The sequence below is a fragment of the Ipomoea nil genome, unplaced genomic scaffold (genome assembly GCF_001879475.1).
Source record: "Ipomoea nil cultivar Tokyo-kokei standard unplaced genomic scaffold, Asagao_1.1 scaffold2823, whole genome shotgun sequence".
Classification (NCBI taxonomy): Eukaryota; Viridiplantae; Streptophyta; class Magnoliopsida; order Solanales; family Convolvulaceae; genus Ipomoea; species Ipomoea nil.
Genome location: NW_017619251.1, coordinates 371,558 through 391,412, shown reverse-complemented (window position 1 = coordinate 391,412; position 19,855 = coordinate 371,558). Strand labels below are relative to the sequence as shown.

Genomic DNA, 19,855 nt, shown 5'->3' with positions numbered 1-19,855 from the left:
GTATCATGGACTCGGCCCACCTTGTAAGGTGAATCCAGATCTAAAATATATAATTTAATGTTCATAATTTACATACCAAATGTTCACACTTTAAATAGACAATTTACATACTTAATGCTCACAATTTACATACTAAATATTCACAATTTATCTTTTATAAAATTATGAACATTCAGTACATAAATTGTGTACTTTTGTCCCGGATCTACATTGTAAGGTGGACCCGGGTCCATAGAATAATTTGCAATCATGGTACACATGGCATCCAACAAAAACCACAACAATATCATCAGACAACTTTATAGGCATCAACATGTGATTTCCCATCAAGTTTTCGTCCAAGAAACTGACGAAAATAATCCATTATGCTAACCCTCTTGAATTTTGCTGGAGTTTGTGGGGTGATAAGGTTACTTGCTGGACCTAGCTCACCATTCAACTTTGGGCTGTGAAATGTTGCAATAGATATCCTCTCTTTGTCTCGGTTTACTACTCCTCTATGCTCAATGCTGTTATAAATTCCATTTGTAAAGATCTGCAAAATTGATATAATCATTGTTAAATTTCTAAAAGTCTTGTATTTCGATAATCAATGTTACGTTGCAGAAGACGCTAGGTGTTAGTCGGGCGCCTAGGCGGCCGAGTAATCCGAGTATATACTCTCCACTTTTTCCACTCAGAACTAGGAGTTGTTAGACTGTTATAATCCCCAAAACTAGTCAATTGCATATGTTAGATGTTTAGTTGAGTACATGACTGGAGAAATATAGAAGAGTAGTAGCCGTAAAAAAAACCACTCGACCAAGTTGAACACCAACTCAACCGAGTTGAGATCCTACTCAATCGAGTTAAGCGCCCGACTCGGCCGAGTTAGCAGCTCAACTCGGCTGAGTTAGGCGCTCAACTCGGCCGAGTTAGGCGCTTAACTCGGCCGAGTTAGGCTCTCAACTCGGCCGAGTTAGGCGCTCAACTCGGCCGAATCGACGCCTAGTCGGCCAATTAGTCAGTCAGTCGACTAAAAGTCGCCTCTGCCTAGGGGCGACTAGGCGGCCGCCTAGACTGATTTTTATAACGGTGTCGATAATATAAGTTTGAGAAATTATATGAAATTAACAGCACGTTTGGTTCACAGAATGAATTTTGAGGTAATAGCTAGGAATGCTATTCCATAAGGAATGGAATAGGCAAGGAATAGAATATGAATTATATTCTATTGTTTGGTTCGCAGAAGGAATAGACTTTATGAATTATATTACAGTGTTTGGTTGGTTTAAGGAATAGAATGAAATATGTTTCAAAAGACATAAATACCCTTATAAAAATATGTGTTGGTGTTGGTGTTGGTGGTGGTGGTGGTGGTGGCGGCGGTGGTGGTGGTTGCGGTGGCCGTTGCGGTGGAGATGGTGGTGGCGGTGGTAGCAATGGCAACGGTGGTTGTGGTAGCGGTGGTGGCAGTGGAGGTGGCGGTGGCGGTGGCGGTGGCAGTGGCGATGGTGGTGGTGGTGGCGGTGGCGATGATAGTGGTGGTGGTGGGGTGGTGGTGGAGACGGTGGCAGTGGTGGCGGTGGTGGGGTATTTTCGGTATTATAGTACTAAAGCTATTCCCAAATACTTGGGAATAGCTAATACCAGGGGGGTCCCTAGGAATGGATATTCCCCCTACAAAGGGAAAAGCTCATTCCCGGGAACGCTATTACCTTGAATAAAATGACAAAATAAACAATGGAATAGGTCTATTCTCAGAAACGGTATTCCATTCCCGACCTATTCCATGAACCAAACACGCCAAAAAAGTCTTAGGTTAAATTCACATTTCCTAGGTACTATTATATTGTATCAAAAATAAATAAAAGTAGTTTAATTACCTCCAAAGAACCCCCAATGTTGACAATAAAGGCATTAGGAATTGGTACAATGGGAATCCAAATCCCATCCTTTTTTATCTCAAGACCTTGTGTTTCATTTGCTTGAAGGAGTATAGTTAGACCCCCTGCGTCACAGTGAGGGCTAAGGCCCAAAACAAGTTCTGGTTTGGGGCATGGTGGATAATAGTTCATTCTAATTGCCTGAATCCCTTCTTCAAAAAGCATACTCATTTCTTCAGCTTTTATTCCCAAAATTTTTGCCAAAAGGCTTAGAATCTTCATGGCAAGCTTGTTCACTTCAAGTGAGTAAGCTTCTATAGTATTCCTGCGCGATCCAAAAGTGTAACAACTAGTGTTTATGCGTATGTATTCTATCATTAGAAAAAAAAAATAAAATTGGATGTTCAGAGCAGCTCTAGCCAAGTTGGTTAGACTATTGATTTGGTTTCACAAAGTTACCAATTTGACTCCCAACTGGAGCAATGTATCGGTCATTTTTATGGGTCGTTATATCGTGCACCGCGGTGCATAATCGATTATGCACCGCGCGTCAGACACTACAGTGTGTCTAAACCGATACTGGCTCACGTATTATTTTTATATTATCAAATGAAACTACAGTTATATCAAAATAATACTGTAGTCGTGGTGAAATGAACTGCAGTATATATAAAATGAAACTGAATAACATTTCACATATTTGAGTGTATATTGTACAATGAAGCTGTAATTATATTCAAATGATCATGTAGTTGTGTTTTAATGAAATTATAGTGTATATAAAATTAAATAAAATAACATTTTCACATATTTGATTGTATAAATATTGAATGAAACTGTAGTTATATCGAAATGAAATTGTAGTACAGTTGTGTTGAATTGAAACTGCAGTGTATACAAAATGAAACTGAAGAACAGAGTTATTTTTTGCGAAGATTCTGTTTCTTTTCATTAAATAAAACGATGTCGGTTTGACAGTGTCGGTTTAGACACACTGTAATGTCTGACGCACGGTGCATAATCAATTATGCACCGCGGCGCACGATATAATTTGCCCATTTTTATTTGAGTTGGTCAGCTATGGGTAACCTAGGTTGGGTTACCTTACTGTGGTCCTTTGCCAGCTAAGGTCACAAAGCAGGGTTTACCAAGTGCATATGTTGTTGATTTTGGTATCACAAGGTTACAAATTTGACTCACGACTGGAATAGCCTATTAGTTTTTTGTTTTTTTATTTGATCCGATCAGCTACGAGCAACCTAGGCTGGTTTACCTCCTTATGGTCCTTTGCCGGCTAAAGGCACAAGGCAAGGTTTAATAACAAATTATTTTGTGGACCATAACAAAAAGTACATTTTTAATTTACTAAAAGTACATTATTTGTGTACTCAATGTACAATATACAAAATAATATACTTTTAGTACTCAAATAATGTACTTTTTCTGAATATAATGTATATTTTTAATATACTAAAAATATACTATTTATATACTGAATGTACATTATTTATTTTTTAAAAAAAAATATACATTATTTGATAATATAGTCCACACACCTGTGTAGACCATGATCCACACAATAATGATTGAAATTTACTCCGTACATACTAACTCGTCACCCCAAAAAGTGTGGTTTGTAAGATATTAGGAGTGATGGGGATATGGGACCCTAGGGGTCCATTTTATTGGGAAAGTATTGACCCAAGTGGGGGTGGTGAAAGAAGGAGGTTGGACTAAGTCTTGTTGGGCTAGGAAGACAAGCACGCATGGTGGGCCAGGGTGAAGAACATGGACCGGAAGGCGGGAGGAAGTAGGTGCGGGAGGTAGGTACGACGTGAGGGGGGAGGTAGGGGGAGGTAGGTATGATATGAGGGGGGGAGGTAGGTACGGCGTGAGGGGAGGAGGTAGGTACGACGTGAGGGAGGAGGTAGGTACGGCATGAGGGGGGTAGGTACGGCGTGAGAGGGTAGGTAGGTACGGTGTGAGGGGGGAGGTAGGTACGGCATGAGGGGGGAGGTAGGTACGGCATGAGGGGGGTAGGTATGGCGTGAGGGGTTAGGTAGGTACGATATGAGGGGGGGGGGTAGGTACGGCGTGAGGGGGGAGGTAGGTACGGCATGAGGGGGGTAGGTACGGCGTGAGGGGGTAGGTAAGTACGACTGAGGGGGGGGGAGGTAGGTGCGGCGTGCATGGTGGAGGATGCGGGAGTCGCGGGGATAGTGGCGACATGACATGCATGGCGACAAACAAGCGGAGTGGGGGAGGAGCAACGTGGGACACGCGGACGCCAGAGGAGGAGGGGGGCTTGCTATAAATAGGGGCCCTGGATCTTTGGCTAAGGGGCAACTCAGACACAATAAGCACTACAGTCTAGTGGTTTTGGTCTTGTACTCTCAATCCAGTCACCTGGGTTCGATTCCTACCAGTAGCATAGTTCGCTATAGCCCATCCTGTGGGCCTTGTTCTTTGTAATTGGGCTGCCATTCTGGGCCTGTACCTCGGGCTTTTGTACGCATTGTTCTGGGCCTAGCGCCCTACCCCCCGTCCTATGTTCCTATACCCGGTTTATGGTGGACCCGGTCCTAATAAAACCATCAAGGAGGTTTAATTACCTGAAAGCCTCTGGTAGATTAGGAAAAAGTTGAGGTGATCTCATTTGTAGTGGTAGGGTTTGAATGAAAAACATATCAGCCCAATCAAGTTTTTGCTCCTCAGATACAACAAATTGCTGACCGTACCCTTCTCTTTCCCCTGCCACCTGCCCATACTTGTTTTGCTTTACTTCTAATGGTAGATTGAAGAAGGCCTGGGCCTCCCACTTTGCTTTCTCAACCAATGAAGAATTCACTCCATGATTTATCACCTGCACTTCATTTCAATTAATTACTTTCTACTTTACATTATTATTTTTTACTCATAGATAATATAAAAGGGGAAAATTCAAATCACATATGCAACCTCTAATATATTCAGAAGGGGAAGAAGGAGCTCGCCCGGGCTTAGATCTCTAATTTAGTAGATAGTATTTGGAAGAAAATATCAAAGTTCAAAACTCAGCAACGACAATGTTAGGATTATGTTCAAAGTGGACAAATTCCTTGTACGTCGACAGAGCCACTGAATTATCGAGATTTATATCTTCTCAAACACGGCAAATTATGTTGTGCATCCGTATGCACCATGCATGGTGCATACGGATGCAAAAACGATGTCGTTTTGCATCAAAACGCACGTTCTACTTTTTTTAAAAAAAAATCAGATTCGATTCCCAGCAACAACATTATGTTATTCATTTTTTAGTTCATTCATTCTGGATTTTTAGTTATGAAATTCTGGATGTATAGTTATGTAATTCTGGATGTGTAGTTATGAAGTTATGAATGTGTAGTTATGCAATTAGTTAATTCCAGCAATGGTCCTCCGACTATATTGATTTTCCAAAATTAGTCCTTGACTTTTAATTTGGACACTTTACGTCCCTTGACTTTCAATTTTTTTCCAATTGAGGTCCTTTTGTTAGATTACGGTAAAATGGACTTTAAATGAAAGGGTAAAGTAGTCATTTTATCTGCCTAATGTATAATTCTTCGTATTTCTTCCTTGTATACGCACTTTCGGAGATCAAATTCACTTAATTGCTTAATCCCTAATGGAATTTTGTTCTTTGAGTAGATTTAGGGATTAAGCAATTAAGTGAATCTGATGTCCGAAGTCGCGCATATAAGGGAGAAATACGAAGAATTATACATTAGGAAAATGAAATGCCTATTTTACCCTTTATTTAAAGTTTAATTTACGGTAATTTGACGAAAGGACCTCAATTGGAAAGAAATTAAAAGTCAAGGGACATAAAGCGTCCAAATTAAAAGTCGAGGACTAATTTTGGAAAATCAATATAGTCGGAGGACCATTGCTGGAATTAACTCTTATGCAATTCTGGAGTTATAGTTATGAAGTTATGGATGTGTAGTTATGCAATTTTGGATGTATAGTTATGAAGTTATGGATGTGTAGTTATGCAATTCTAGATTTATAATTATGAAATTATGGATGTGTAGTTATGTAATTCTGGATGTATAGTTATGAAATTATGAATGTGATGAAATTATGGATGTGTAGTTATGCAATTCTGATTTTTTTTTTCAAGTTAGACGTTAAAACGACGTCGTTTTTGTATCCGAATGCACCATGCATGGTGCATACTGATGAAAGCATAACAATCCACCGAGGTGTGGGTGGGCCTTCGGGTTGAGAATTCAACCTGGGGGAAGATGGATAATCCTACACTAATTTTGGTCTGTCAAGCTATTATGCAATCTAGTTCCTTATTTCAATTTTAGTCAATGTGCTCAATTATTTTACCATATTGTAAATTTAGTCCCTAAATGTATAAAATAGTTAATTTATATTAGTTCTTTAAATCTTTATTTTTATTTTTTGAAATGGAAATTGATATAAGTAAACAATTGATGTACTAAATTAATATTTTGTGCATTTAGGTACAAGATTTATAACACACTAAAACATTCGAGAACCACATTGACTAAAATTGAAAATGAGTCAATAAGTTGTATTTTGTATAAGAGACCAAAGTTCGAAACTCAAAAACGGTCCACAGTGTGAGGATTATGCCCAAAGTAAACAGATCCTTTGTGGGTACCGACATTTAACCCTGTTTGTTGAGCCACATTATGGCCCTGTTTGGTAAATCGACTGTTAGCTGATAGCTGTTAACTGTTAGCTGATTGTGTTAATTAGATGGCATAAATAGTTGATAACATTAGCTGATTGTAGAAAAGTGTTTGGTAAATTAGCTGTTAGCTGATAGCTATTTGGTATAATTTCTTTTCTCAAAAAGCTAATTGAAAAAGTTGATTGGAGTAGCTTTTTGAATTTTAGCCTTTTAGAGTTGCAAAAAGCTAATTAACCAAACATTTTATATTGATATTTTAACTAAATCAAACAATTAATAGTGGTCAAATAAACCAAAATTGACCTATAGGCCAATTTTTTACCAAACAGGGCCTAGATCCAAAGTGGGCAGATCTCTTGTGGGCATGCCCACTGATATTTGGGAGAAGAAAATGAGTGCTAAAATAGATACTAGCTAACAATTGGGAGACAAAAAGTGTGAATATTCCTATATATATTATTACATACATATAAATTAGTTAATCCCCGTTTTACTAAATATTAATCAAAAAATTAAAGCAAAAATTAAAATGTTAATATCTAGTTGTGTAAAGAGGTTAGTTATAACCTGAAAGAAACCCCAATCTCTGCAGGCAAAGTGCAGCTTATGAAGTTCAGAATCTCCTGAGTCCTCACGCAGTAACTTTTGCAAGTCGATCACCGGCACACCGGAGGTGGAATATGATGCCGCCGGAGATTCGATATCGTCACGAATATAACGGGTTGGAACCAGGGTGGGGTTCTCCTTTGCTAGCTGCTGGACGTTAGGCACTGGGAGTGATGATGAGGAACCAAAGCGGCATTGCGCATCCGTTTCCACGCCGGCGGCCGCCATTGATGAATATTCTTATTATCTGTTTCAAGTTTCAACTCTATCTATCACAAGTTTATATTTTCTGCCAACTCACACTGAACGTGTGGTGGATGAGGGAAATAACCATGTTCCACCAATAAGAAACTAAGAAAGGTTCCTTCATAAAATGTATATATTTTTTTAAAAGAAAAAAATACAATTTTAGTCCCTCAATCAGTTAATTATATCTTACTAACAATTTTAGTCTAACTTTTTACCATTACAATATACACCCCTAACTCTTCAAAAAAGTAGCAGTTTTAACTCCTGTACCAATAAAACTATTGAACTCTATTAAAATTTTACCAAGTACATGAATATTTTAGTACTTTTTAATGTTTCTTCTTTAATTATAATCTTGTTTAATATCGATATTTAATTTGTAAAATAAATAATATGATTTTAATAGAGTCATGTAGGCAGGGACGGAGGCAGTATGGGGGCGCGGGGGCAGCTGCCCCCACTCCCCCACCCTACCCCTTTATATGTATGTATGTATATATCGACATATATAACATTAAACGTTGTATAAAATATATATTTATGTTTAAAATATTAATAGTTAGAGTAATTTAGTTGGTAGAACTCTAAATTTGATGTTAAAAAGTGTATTGTTGTAGGTTCAAATCTCATTAAAAAACATTTTTCATCATCTTCACTTATTTATTTTAATTTATCTCTTTCATTCCTTTCGAAGATAAATATTTTTTAGCCTACTTTTATGAATCATTCAATTAACAAATTAAAATATCTTTTAGTCTATTTTCTATGAATCATTTAATTAATGTAGTATACAAGTTTATATTATACTTCATTGTATTCAAATTATTTTATCTAATTGATTATGTTTCATATTTTGTCATAAATATTTTTACATTTTCACCCACTCAAGTATATTTTTGGCTCCGACTCTAATAACTATTGTTTAATCTATAAAAAAACATTCTATTGTAATTTATAATATATTTTGTATTTTATTCTTATTATGACTGTGTGATATTTTGTAATTGATATTTCTAACGTCATTTTAACTTCGCCCCCACTCAAATATTTTTATGGCTCCGTCACTGCATGTAGGGAAAAATATGGACGATGTGTAACAATTGAAAAGGAAAAATTTAGCGAAAAATATTGTCAAATCTCTATTTTGCAGAAAAAAATATCAAAGCTGACAAATGTTATAAAGAACAAGGTAATAAAATTTTAAAATATTTATGTATTAAGTAAAATTTTAGTAGAGTTTAATAGTTTTGTTGCTCTCGGAGTTAAAAATGTAACATTTTTGAAGAGTTATGAAAATATTATGTCATAGTAAAAAGTTGGGATTAAAATCGCTAGTAATAAAAAACTTGAGGGGTTAAAATTAAATTTTTTGCAAATAAATAAATAAATAAATAAATAAGCTAAGAAAGGAAATATTAAATAAAAGGGACTAGGTACCATAAAATACTGTGAATTTTTGTCGACCTTCGCCTAATAGATGATTAGCAGTTAATTTTCTCATTAAAATGTACTGTGAAACTTTTTTTAAAATACAGAGGAATATAATTGCTAGGATTTCATATTCTAAAAGTTAAAAATTTTAACCGAATAAAGTATAACAACAACAATAACAATTATTATTATTATTACTATTATTATTATTATTATTATTATTATGTTGGATGTTAGGTGTGATGTCATATATCTATGTAAAAGTATAATTGGATTATTTTTAACCCTTTACTGGAAAAAATGTTGGTGTAACATTTAAAGCATTATTATTGTACTATTTGGATTCAACACACAGATTTCAATACATTCATCTACACAAGTAGTGCAGGATGAAAGAAGGTATTGTTAGGGCATCCTCAATAGTTGGGGATTTTACCCCTAATTTTTGTGGGCCCCAACATCCACCTCATCATCAACTATCTCACTCAATCACAAAATCTCTTCTTCCCATTAGTTTTAAGTTTTTCACAACTTTTTGTGGACCCACCATTTTATCTCTATATTTTAAAAAGAAAACACATCAGCAGCACGTGTTGGGTGCATCCTGGTGGGTCTGACTACTCTTTTTTTTCCCCTTCTCTCATCATTCATATTTTTTCCACATGAAGTCTTGAGTGAAAAAAGAAAAATTGAAGTAAACTTTTGTGACTAGTTTTAATCAATTAAGATTTCTGAAAAATAACAATAAAATTTAATAAAGTTGTTAGTAGAAGGGCCAAAACTCCAAAATTATCATTTTACTTACTAATTAACTCAAGAATAATTATAAATGATGACACCTATATCACAAACTAAATCTATTATTATCATATCATTTATCAATTAAAAATGCAATTCTACTTGAATAAATAACATTAGGCTCCAGCTTTGGTGTCATTGATAATTTTTTTTTTTTTTTTTGTCAGACAACGAGTTGTCTTAAGCATGCCTTAATTGTAAGAGGTACAACTCATATCATATTCAAACTAATCCTCATTCACACTGGATTGGTCCAATTAAGAGGCAAAGTGCTTGTCAAATTGGTGTCATTGGCAATATAATTATGCAATATAATTCATATGGTTGGCCTAACCAATGATGCAATAGCATTAAAGTATCAAACCTTATATCTAGTACGTTACCGTACACTTTATTATTAAGTTATACCCTCAATCCATATAAAGTAAAATTTAGTTGACAAAATCGATGTAATTCCTTATAAAACAAACTTTGACATCCTTTACAATATGGAATACAGTTCATATATTTGACCTGCTCCCTTATGCAAGACAATTAGACAGTGTTTAAATTTTAAAACCATAGAGTTGTTCTTACGAAATATTACTATTACGAAAGGAATTTTCTGGGTTTGGTAGTTAGTACGAGTAGAGTAAATCACTCTTTCCTTACAAGGGGCTATAGGCGTTATGGCTTAAGTTTTTCAGGATAAAACGTACTACGATTCCAAGTTTGAGCACTTAAATAATGGAACCCAGCGAGCTAGAGCGTGGGATGAACATATGAGCCAAGAAAAAAAGAGAAGAAGTTGAGAAATGCTGAGAAATGCTATAACCCCTGTAACAGCTGACCAATTAACTTGAGAGTTAATTCAATAATTTAAAATTGAAATTGAAATTAATTCTATAATTTAGAAGAAAATTCATGTCCACATACACAAGTCAAGCCTTCCCAAGCTTACTTTGGGATTTGATTTGCACCGAACTTAGGCACGAGAGAAAAGTCTTTATACTATACAAGTCAATATGCCTTAGAAAGGCTCTTGTATAATTAGTGGTGCAAACCCACTTCCCAAACCAATGTGGGACAAAAGCTTCATAAAAGCCTTTCCACCTACATTTTCTAATTCTAATGGGTCTACTTTGAGAATCAATTTCTCATTCATCCTTTATCCACTTTGAGCGTACAATATATCAATCTCTTCGTCTCACTACGAAGAACCTGAATCCACTTTGACCCGACCCAAATCAGAAGTGGACCCCACTAATAATTGTACCACAAAATAGCCACTTAAAATGCCATTATCATGCTATTTTTCCAACAATTCTTATACCATGGACCAAGATTCACCTTGCAAGGTGGATCCTGGTCCTAAACGACGTATAAATTGTGTATTTTTTAGTATTGGAATTGTAAACTTCTAAAATATAAATTGTGTTTCTAAGTCAAAACACATAACATTGTAGAAGGAAGTTTGTGAATACAATACAGGATCATCAAATCCTAATCTGTTAATATTGTGTGACTGCAGTGTGAAATAAATTTGTGAAAACAAAATAAGGTAATCAATTACATATTTGTTAAAATTGTGTGTTCATAGTATACAAATTGTGAATTTTTAAAAGATAAATTCTGAACATTTAGTATGTAAATGGTAAACATTTAAACCCGTGTTCACCTTGCAAGGTGGACCTGGGTGTGCACAGAATAATTTGCGAAAACCATGATAGTAAAATTCCATTTTATATACCAGGATTATGTGGTCTAATGGTACCCGGGTTGGATTTCCATTTGGAAGATTATGAGTTTGAGCTTCAGTGGAGGTGTTATTGGTTCTTTGTGTTTTTAGTAGGTTGAGAAAGCGAATTTATTCTGATTATGATTATTACAGTTACTAAATCAATCTATCTATACTATTAATAAAAACAAAATCCTACATTTTAATTTCCTGTTCAAAACAGTTCTATACTACTAAGGTTTGTGTAATATTGTAAAATAGTATAATACAATTCCAAATAGAATATATTGTTTCCTACTTTCCTATTCGTACTATAATTCTACATGATTGGAGAATTAACTGATTCAGTTACGATAGAATTGTGATACAAAGTATATCTGTAACTAAACTGAAACTACTCCTGATAACTAGGCAACACTAAGTCAACTACACCTAACACCATACAATACAACCATATGCTAAAACAACAATAATAATAATAATAATAATAATAATAATAATAATAATAATAATAATAATAATAACACTAACACACCCCCTCAAGCACAAGGTTGGTGAAGCACAACATTGAGCTTGTCCCTTAAAGCAGCAAAACGCGGCGCTGGAAGCGGTTTAGTGAAGACGTCAGCAAGCTGATCTGTAGTGGAGATGTAGTTGACCACGAAGTCCCCAGAAGCCACTTTGTCACGGACAAAATAGTAGTCAATCTCAACATGTTTAGTGCGGGCATGGAAAACCGGATTCGCACATAGATAAGTAGCGCCAAGATTGTCACACCACAAGGAGGCGGGCTCTCCAGAATGCAGACCTAACTCCCGTAACAAAGAGACAACCCAAGTGACTTCAGCAGATACATCAGCAAGGGCTTTGTATTCTGCCTCTGTGGAAGACCGCGAGCAATAGTGCGTTGCTTCTTGGATAGCCAGGATATGAGATTAGAGCCCAGATAGACAACAAACCCACTTGTGCTCTTGCAATCAATAGGACACCCTGCCCAATCAGAGTCGGAATACGCCTGTATGCGAGTAGAAGATGATGGTGAAAACCGTAACCCAAGGGAAAGAGTTCCCTTAATGTAGCGCAGGACACGTTTGACAAGACCCCAGTGCTCAGTGGTCGGTGAGTGCATGAACTGGCAGAGTCTGTTCACCGAGTATGCAAGATCAGGCCGAGTGATGGTAAGATACTGAAGAGCCCCTACCACACGTCTGTACTGTGTCGGATTCTCAAACGGCTCATCGGACCGAATAACTGACTTTGTAACAGCTGCTGGTGTGGCAAGCGGCTTGCAATCAACCATTCCAGCTCGCCCCAAGAGATCAGTCATATAACGTCGTTGTGACAAGATGATGCAATCACCATCAGCAATAGTTTCTATACCTAAGAAAAAGTGAGGAGCCCCTAGATCTCGGATTTTGAAAGCGGTTGCAAGACGTTTCAGTAGAGAGGCAACGAGATCAGCATCATTTCCCATCATAATAATGTTGTCAACATAGACGAGTAAGAAAACCCGGGAACTCCCAGCTGTATAATAGAACAAGGAGATATCTGTTTTGGAGGATTGAAAACCTGCAGACAACAGAAAATCGTGAAGGCGCTTAAACCAGGCACGTGGGGCCTGTTTCAAGCCATATAGCGACCGCTGAAGGAGGCACACATGTCCGGGATTGGTAGGATCCTCATATCCCGGAGGTTGATTCATGTAAACAGTCTCTGCCAGGTGTCCGTTCAAAAAGGCATTATGAACGTCGAGCTGGCGTAGTGTCCATTGCTTGGACACTGCAAGAGAGAATAACATACGAACAGTAGTGGGTTTAACCACTGGGCTAAAGGTGTCGAAGAAGTCTTCTCCGACTACCTGATTAAACCCTTTGGCAACGAGGCGCGCTTTGTAACGCTCTACCGTGCCATCTGACTTGCGTTTGGTGCGGAACACCCACTTACACCCAATAATATTCATATGAGATTCAGGAGCCACAAGACGCCAAGTGTTATTATGGAGAAGCGCATTGAACTCCTGGTCCATTGCCTCACGCCAGTGTGGGTGACCCACGGCTTGAGAGTAACATGTTGGGTTTGTGGTGGCTGTTAAGGCTTGAAACTGTTCATTCGAGCCTTTATTCATATGACGTAGGCGCATGACATGATCCCGACTCTGTGGTACAGCCTTTTTCCTGCGAGTCCTAGCAGGTGCTGTATGAGTGATAGCTAGTGCAGGTGGCTCTTGTGCCAGGGGCACGGGTTCAGGCTCAGTACGCTGTAGAACCTCATTAGGTACCACTAGAGGGGAAGTAGGTGATACTACAGGACTAGAAGCCCAAGGCAAAGCGGGCAATGACGTCTCAGCATTTATATGTCTTGTAGAAAAGGGGAAAATAATCTCGTCAAATCGGACATGACTACAGATATAAGTTTTCCCACTTGCCAGATCAATGCATCTGTAACCCCTAAAGGTAGGTGGGTAACCTAGGAAGACACAAGGGGTGGACCGGTATTCTATCTTATGCCTGTTGTACGGGCGTAGATATGGAAAGCACCGACACCCAAAGACTCGAAGAAAAGTGTATGCTGGAGGTACTTTGAACAGACGGGTGTAAGGAATTTCGAAGTTTATAGCTGATGAGGGTAAATAATTGATTAAACAGGTTGCTGTTTCAAAGGCATAGTCCCAGTAATGTTGGGGGACTTTGCCTTCAGCTAATAAGGTAAGACCTATTTCAACAATGTGCCTGTTTTTGCGTTCTACCCGTCCATTTTGTTCATGGGTATAAGCACACGACTGACGATGATTTATGCCAAGTGTTTGGAAAGTGGTATGTAACTTCCTATATTCACCCCCTAAATCGGATTGGATAGACTTGATAGAGCGCGAGAATTGTCGCTCTACCATGACAGGAAACAAATCGAAAATTTTATAAATGTCAGATTTCATCCTTAATGGATAAAACCAGCAGAAGCGTGAAAAGTCGTCCACGAGCAGCTGAGCGCGGCCAAGGTACTCGGCGGTGGAGGAGTGGCCTTGCCGTAACACCTGGAATTGCCCCAACAAGCTGAGACAGCACGCTTGGCTCGAGGATCCGAGAGCAGTGGTGATGGAGGTCCAGACTGCGGCGGAGGTTTCTTTGCCAACGGCGAGATGGAGAACTTCATCCGCGATGGAGGAGACCAAGAGAGAGACGATGGACTGGTCCTGCTTCTCCCAAGCCTTGAAAGCTGGATTTGGGATGACGGAGGCAGTCGCACCGGAGGCAGCATCGGTCGACGACACAGTGATGGTAGCCGGAGGACAGGGCAAGCTACCATCAACATAGCCTAATAACTCCTGGCCATGAAGGAATGGAATCACCTGCGTGCGCCAGAACAAGAAATTGCGATGCGTCAGCTTCATGCTCACAAAGTGGTGAGCGCCGGACAGTGCACTCGAACCTGCCGGAGATGGACTGCCGGCGGTGAAAGCAGTGCGATCGGACAAGCTTGACGACATGGCGTGGACGGAGGGGGAAGGAAATCTGGCCGGTGGAGCTTACGGGTGGGAGGGGAAAAATTTGCGGTGAGGAGAGAATCGGTACCGGCTCGATACCAGATTGGAGAATTAACTGATTAAGTTACGATAGAATTGTGATACAAAGTATATCTGTAACTAAACTGAAACTACTCCTGATAACTAGGCAACACTAAGTCAACTACACCTAACACCATACAATACAACCATATGCTAAAACAACAACAACAACAACAATAATAATAATAATAATAATAATAATAATAATAATAATAATAATAATAATAATAATAATAATAATAATAATAATAATAATAATAATAACAATAATAACAATAATAACAATAATAATAATAATAATAATAATAATAATAATAATAATAATAATAATAATAATAATAATAAAAATAATAACACTAACATACATTAAGGATCCGTTTGAAAAGCAGGAAAATAACTTATGGAAAATATTTTATGGAAAATGAGTCATTTTCCAGAAAACATTTTCCTTTCCAGTGTTTGGCTGGACAACAGAAAACCGTCTTTATGTGTTTGGTTCATTTTTCAAAAAATGAGCAAAATTGTATAACTTAACATTTTAATTGTTATAATGCAAAGTAAAAAATTATCTTTTTAAATCTTTAGCATACAATAAATGTGTTCATGTATACATCAAAAAAAAATTATTAAAAAAAAATTAAATAACATCAAAGTTCCCTTGTCAAAATCCTTGAAACCAATCACCGGAAACCAGATTGGTCAAGGAAACCAATCTGGTTTCCGACTTCTCGTTGGAAATCCAAAATCTAAAATCTGGGTTTCCAAGTTGGAAACCAAACAGGTTTTCGACTTGGAAACCCAGAATATGGATTTCCATGTCGCCGACTTGGATTTTCAAGTCGGAAACCAATTTTGTTTTTGACTTGGAAATCCAGAATCTGCGTTTCCCCTGGTTTCTTACTTGAATCCAGAACTATTCCTATTCGTAATACAATACAACAGTATTAAAATTCTTATTCATATTTAATAATATTATTCCGTCACTACTCCAATCATCAATACTATTATCAAAACTATTATTAAAAACAAAATCCTCTTTTTTAACTTCCCGCCCAAAGACTTAATAATAATAAGGTTAGCAGTAAAAAATGAAAAACAGAAAAGAATCCGTAATTCGAGAAGTCATAATGTTCTAAAATTATTTCTACGCGTTATTTTACTATTAATCTAATGAATATGAATATAAGGATTATTTTGCAACAAAAAAAAAATCAGTTATTTATAATTTAGATTAAAATTAAAGGTCGTTATTTTAATATTCATCTAATGAAAATAATGAAGATTTTGCGAGAAAATAGAAAAGAATAGGTTATTAATAATCTATATCTATACTATTATTAAAAACAAAACCATCATTTTTAACTTCACACCAGAACATTTAATAATAAGGAATAAGGTTCAAATTGGCTATTGAACGTAACCTGAAAATGCAATTAGGTCACTGAACGAAAAAAAAAAAGTGCAATTAGGCCACTGAACACTCAAAAAATGTGCAATTAGGTCACTGAACACTCCAAATGTATGTAAATTCACAGGATAGCAGGTTACTTGCTTACGTGGCAGATGAGTTGACATTTTTAATAATTTTTAATAAATTTTAATAGTAAATTTTTTTTTTTTTTTAAAAAGGAGGTCGAGGTTGCCGCCGGCCACCCCCTTCACCCTCCTTCGTCTCCACCGAAGACGAAGGAACGAAAGGGGTGGCCGGCGGTCACTCCGTTTTTTTTTTTTTTTAAATTTATTATTAAAATTTATTAAAAATGCCAACTCAGCTGCCACGTAAGCAGGTAACCTGTTAAAATTGATCGTAACCTGCTATCAGGTGAAATTGCATACATTTGGAGTGTTCATTGGCCTAATTGCACTCTTTTTTCGTTTAGTGGCCTAATTGCATTTTCAAATTACGTTTAGTGGCCAATTTGAACCTTATTCCTAATAATAATAAAGTTAGCAGTAAAAACAGAAAAATAGAAGAGAATCCGTAATTCGAAAAGTCATAATGTTCTAAAATTATTTATACGTGTTACTTTACTACTAATCTAATGAATATTAATTTAAGGAAGATTTTGTAAAAATAAAAAATAAAAAATAATTGATTATTAATAATTTAGATTAAAATTACAGGGCGTTATTTTACTATTAATCTAATCAATCAATAGTATTATAAAATAAAAAAAAACAATAATGCTCCTTTTTAACTTTCCAGCTCAAACACTTAATAATAATAAACTTAGCAGTTTAAAAGGAAAAATAGAAAAAAATTTGTAATTCAAGAAGCCATAATGTTCTAAAATTATTTCTACACGTTATTTTAATATTAATCTAATGAATATGTATATAAGGAAGATTTTGCAAAAAATAAATAAATAAATAAATAAATCGATTATTAATAATTTAGATTAAAATTACATGGCGTTCTTTAATATTAATCTAATGAATATAAAGAAGATTTTGCCAAAAAAAATTAATAATATATTAATGAAAATGTTGAGAGAAACCATTGGACATTTGCATTGTTTAAGTCGTCCGGATGAGAAATGTTAGACCAATTTGTCAACTAAATTTATAAATTTTAATTATATAAATGGAAAATCAAAAAAGATAACATCAGAAAACATAATCTATCCAACTCATTTCATAAATTATTGCACTATATAATATTCATTGTTATAATTTATATAATTGTATATTGATCCAAATATTCTTAAAATATTTTAACAAATACATTTCATGCAACGCACGATTGAAAATACTAGTATTAATTGTTAAGAACAATGACGATTTAAGTGCATTTAATTGTGGGTAATGAAAGGATACTTAGAGACCATTTGTTACTTCACACCAAGGCCTTGCTCTTCAGTATCCACGGGGGCTGCCATTGATGAATCTGGATCTTATTGTATGGATATAAATGTCTGTTTCAACTCTATCACAAGCTTATATTTTTTGCCACTCACAGTGTACGCATGGTACGGTTACCATGGTTGAAAAAATCTCTAGGCGCTCCTTGAACTCTTGGAGGCGTTTAGTGTCTAAGACGTTAAAGCGTTACCCATATAATAATAATTTTATTATTATAATTTTTTTTTATTATTATAATAATAACAACAATAATAATAATTATTATTATTACTATTATTATTATTATTATTATTATTATTATTATTATGTGGTTGGATGTTAGGTGTAATGTCACATCCGGCTTACTTAAAGTGTGATAAAAACTTCAACTTATTTTTGTTGTGTGGTTGGTTGCAGCATTGACGGGGCGTCATCTTCTTCTGAAATTTAAAAAAAAAAAAAAAAAAAAATTTAAAATAATAATTAAAAGTTTTATTATTACTCACTTTTTAACTTTTGAAAAGTTTGTACTTCGATGGTGTGTGTGTCTCTCTCTCTCCCTCTCTCTCTCCCTCTCTCTCTATATATATATATATATATATATATATATATATATATATATATATATATATATATATATATATATGTTGAAAAAATTAGCTTAAAATGGCATAAAATGACATATTAAGTGGCTATTTTGTGGTACAATTATCAGTGGGGTCCACTTCCGATTTGGGTCGGGTCAAAGTGGATTCGGGTTCTTCGTAGTAAGACGAAGAGATTGATATATTGTACGCTCAAAACGGATAATGGGTGAATGAGATATTGATTCTCAAAGTAGACCCATTTAAGTTGAGAAATGAAGGGAAAATGTAGGACTTTGTCCCACATTGGTTTGGAAACAAGATTTGCCCCCTTATATACATGAGCTCTTTTCAAGCTTGTAGAATTGTATAGCATAGAGGCTCTCTCGTGCGCGCGCGCGGGGGGGGGGGGGGGGGGGGGGGGTGGTGAAAATCAAAATCCAACTAGAGGACATCGAAAAGGCTTGATTCAAGCCCGAGCTCGCGTGCGCCGGCACCTGCGGGCACGAATGTCGTCCGGAAATGGGCTGGCCTTGCGGGCTAAGTTATGCCTCACTTGGTTCGGCCAAAACCGAACCGAGAGCACCTACTCTCGTGTGTAGCCCGAGAGTAGTGGGGTTGCCCGAGAGTAGTGGGGTTGCACCACAGTGAGCACGAGAGATGTGCTCTCGTGTGAACCTGCACCCCAACGGTCTGAAACCCGAAAGTTCAGCTTGTTGTACAAATTAAACTCATCTGTTACGGAATTAATACTGTTTTAATTCCAATTTTAAATCTGAGTTTAATCCTACTTAGTGGGTGACCGTTACAGGTGTTATACAATTGGTTTAATACCACTTAAAAGCCATGTTGAATGCTATCCCTTCCAACAGCCCTATATAAAGAGAGGTAGAGCAGTAGTATTTTCACACAGTACAAAAACGAAAGGAATTCCAGTAGCTTTCAGCTTCCCAAAACTCTGCTTCTACTCTCTTCTTTACCAACTAGTGTTCTCTACTTTGCTTTGTTTGCCGGGTTCCTTGTTTAGGTGCTTAAACAAGGAATCGTAGCACGTTTTATCCTGGGAAACCTAGGCTACAACGCTCATAGCACTTGTGGGAGATAGCAAATAAGGTTTTAAGGAAAAGAACCTTGTGTTCGAACTCGTGCTAAACCTATACCCAAACACTCAACCTTTTCCTTCCCAATTTTCTGTTTTCCCATATAATATTAATCTTTCCGTAGGATTATTATTATTTTTGGGATTTTACAACCATATTACCCAACAATCTTAAAACCTTATTTCCGTTTCCCGTTGGTTGTTTATCTCTAATTTCCTAGAAGAAATGGAGAATCCAGTTTTGCCAGCTCTCGGGGAGGAGAATGCTGTTGAGAACAACAGTGGTGGGAATGGCAATAATTTTGCTAATTCCCAAGCTACACCAGTGAACGTTGGTTCACAAGATGGTGGGAGCACCGAGGGATATATTCCCATGACTCGGGTACCTATGGTACCGAGTGGTTCGGCCG

At 36.6% G+C, this 19,855-nt stretch overlaps 1 protein-coding gene and 1 long non-coding RNA gene across 5 annotated transcripts in view; one reads left to right on the top strand and one right to left on the bottom strand.

Moving 5' to 3' along the window:
* LOC109158608 overlaps positions 1-7,366 on the top strand; it is a 32,844-nt gene extending 25,478 nt beyond the window's left edge. Inside the window, exon 5 of the long non-coding RNA XR_002050418.1 lies at positions 7,336-7,366. This is a non-coding gene — a long non-coding RNA (uncharacterized LOC109158608). The remainder of the gene's footprint in view (positions 1-7,335) is intronic.
* Positions 1-7,510, bottom strand: part of LOC109158606 (protein SRG1-like) — a 69,583-nt gene extending 62,073 nt beyond the window's left edge. Inside the window, exons 1-4 of one of the 4 annotated variants that reach the window (XM_019306487.1) lie at positions 7,126-7,510; positions 4,478-4,728; positions 1,866-2,190; positions 248-535 (exon numbers count right to left, since the gene is read on the bottom strand). In XM_019306487.1, coding sequence (XP_019162032.1) covers positions 290-535; positions 1,866-2,190; positions 4,478-4,728; positions 7,126-7,392 — 1,089 coding nt within the window. In that variant the 5' untranslated portion in view covers positions 7,393-7,510 and the 3' untranslated portion in view covers positions 248-289. Of the gene's footprint in view, positions 1-15; positions 536-1,865; positions 2,191-4,477; positions 4,729-7,125 lie in introns of those variants that run through there. The other 3 variants (XM_019306489.1, XM_019306486.1, XM_019306485.1) reach the window with 3 other exon arrangements.
* Positions 7,511-19,855: the final 12,345 nt, after the last annotated feature.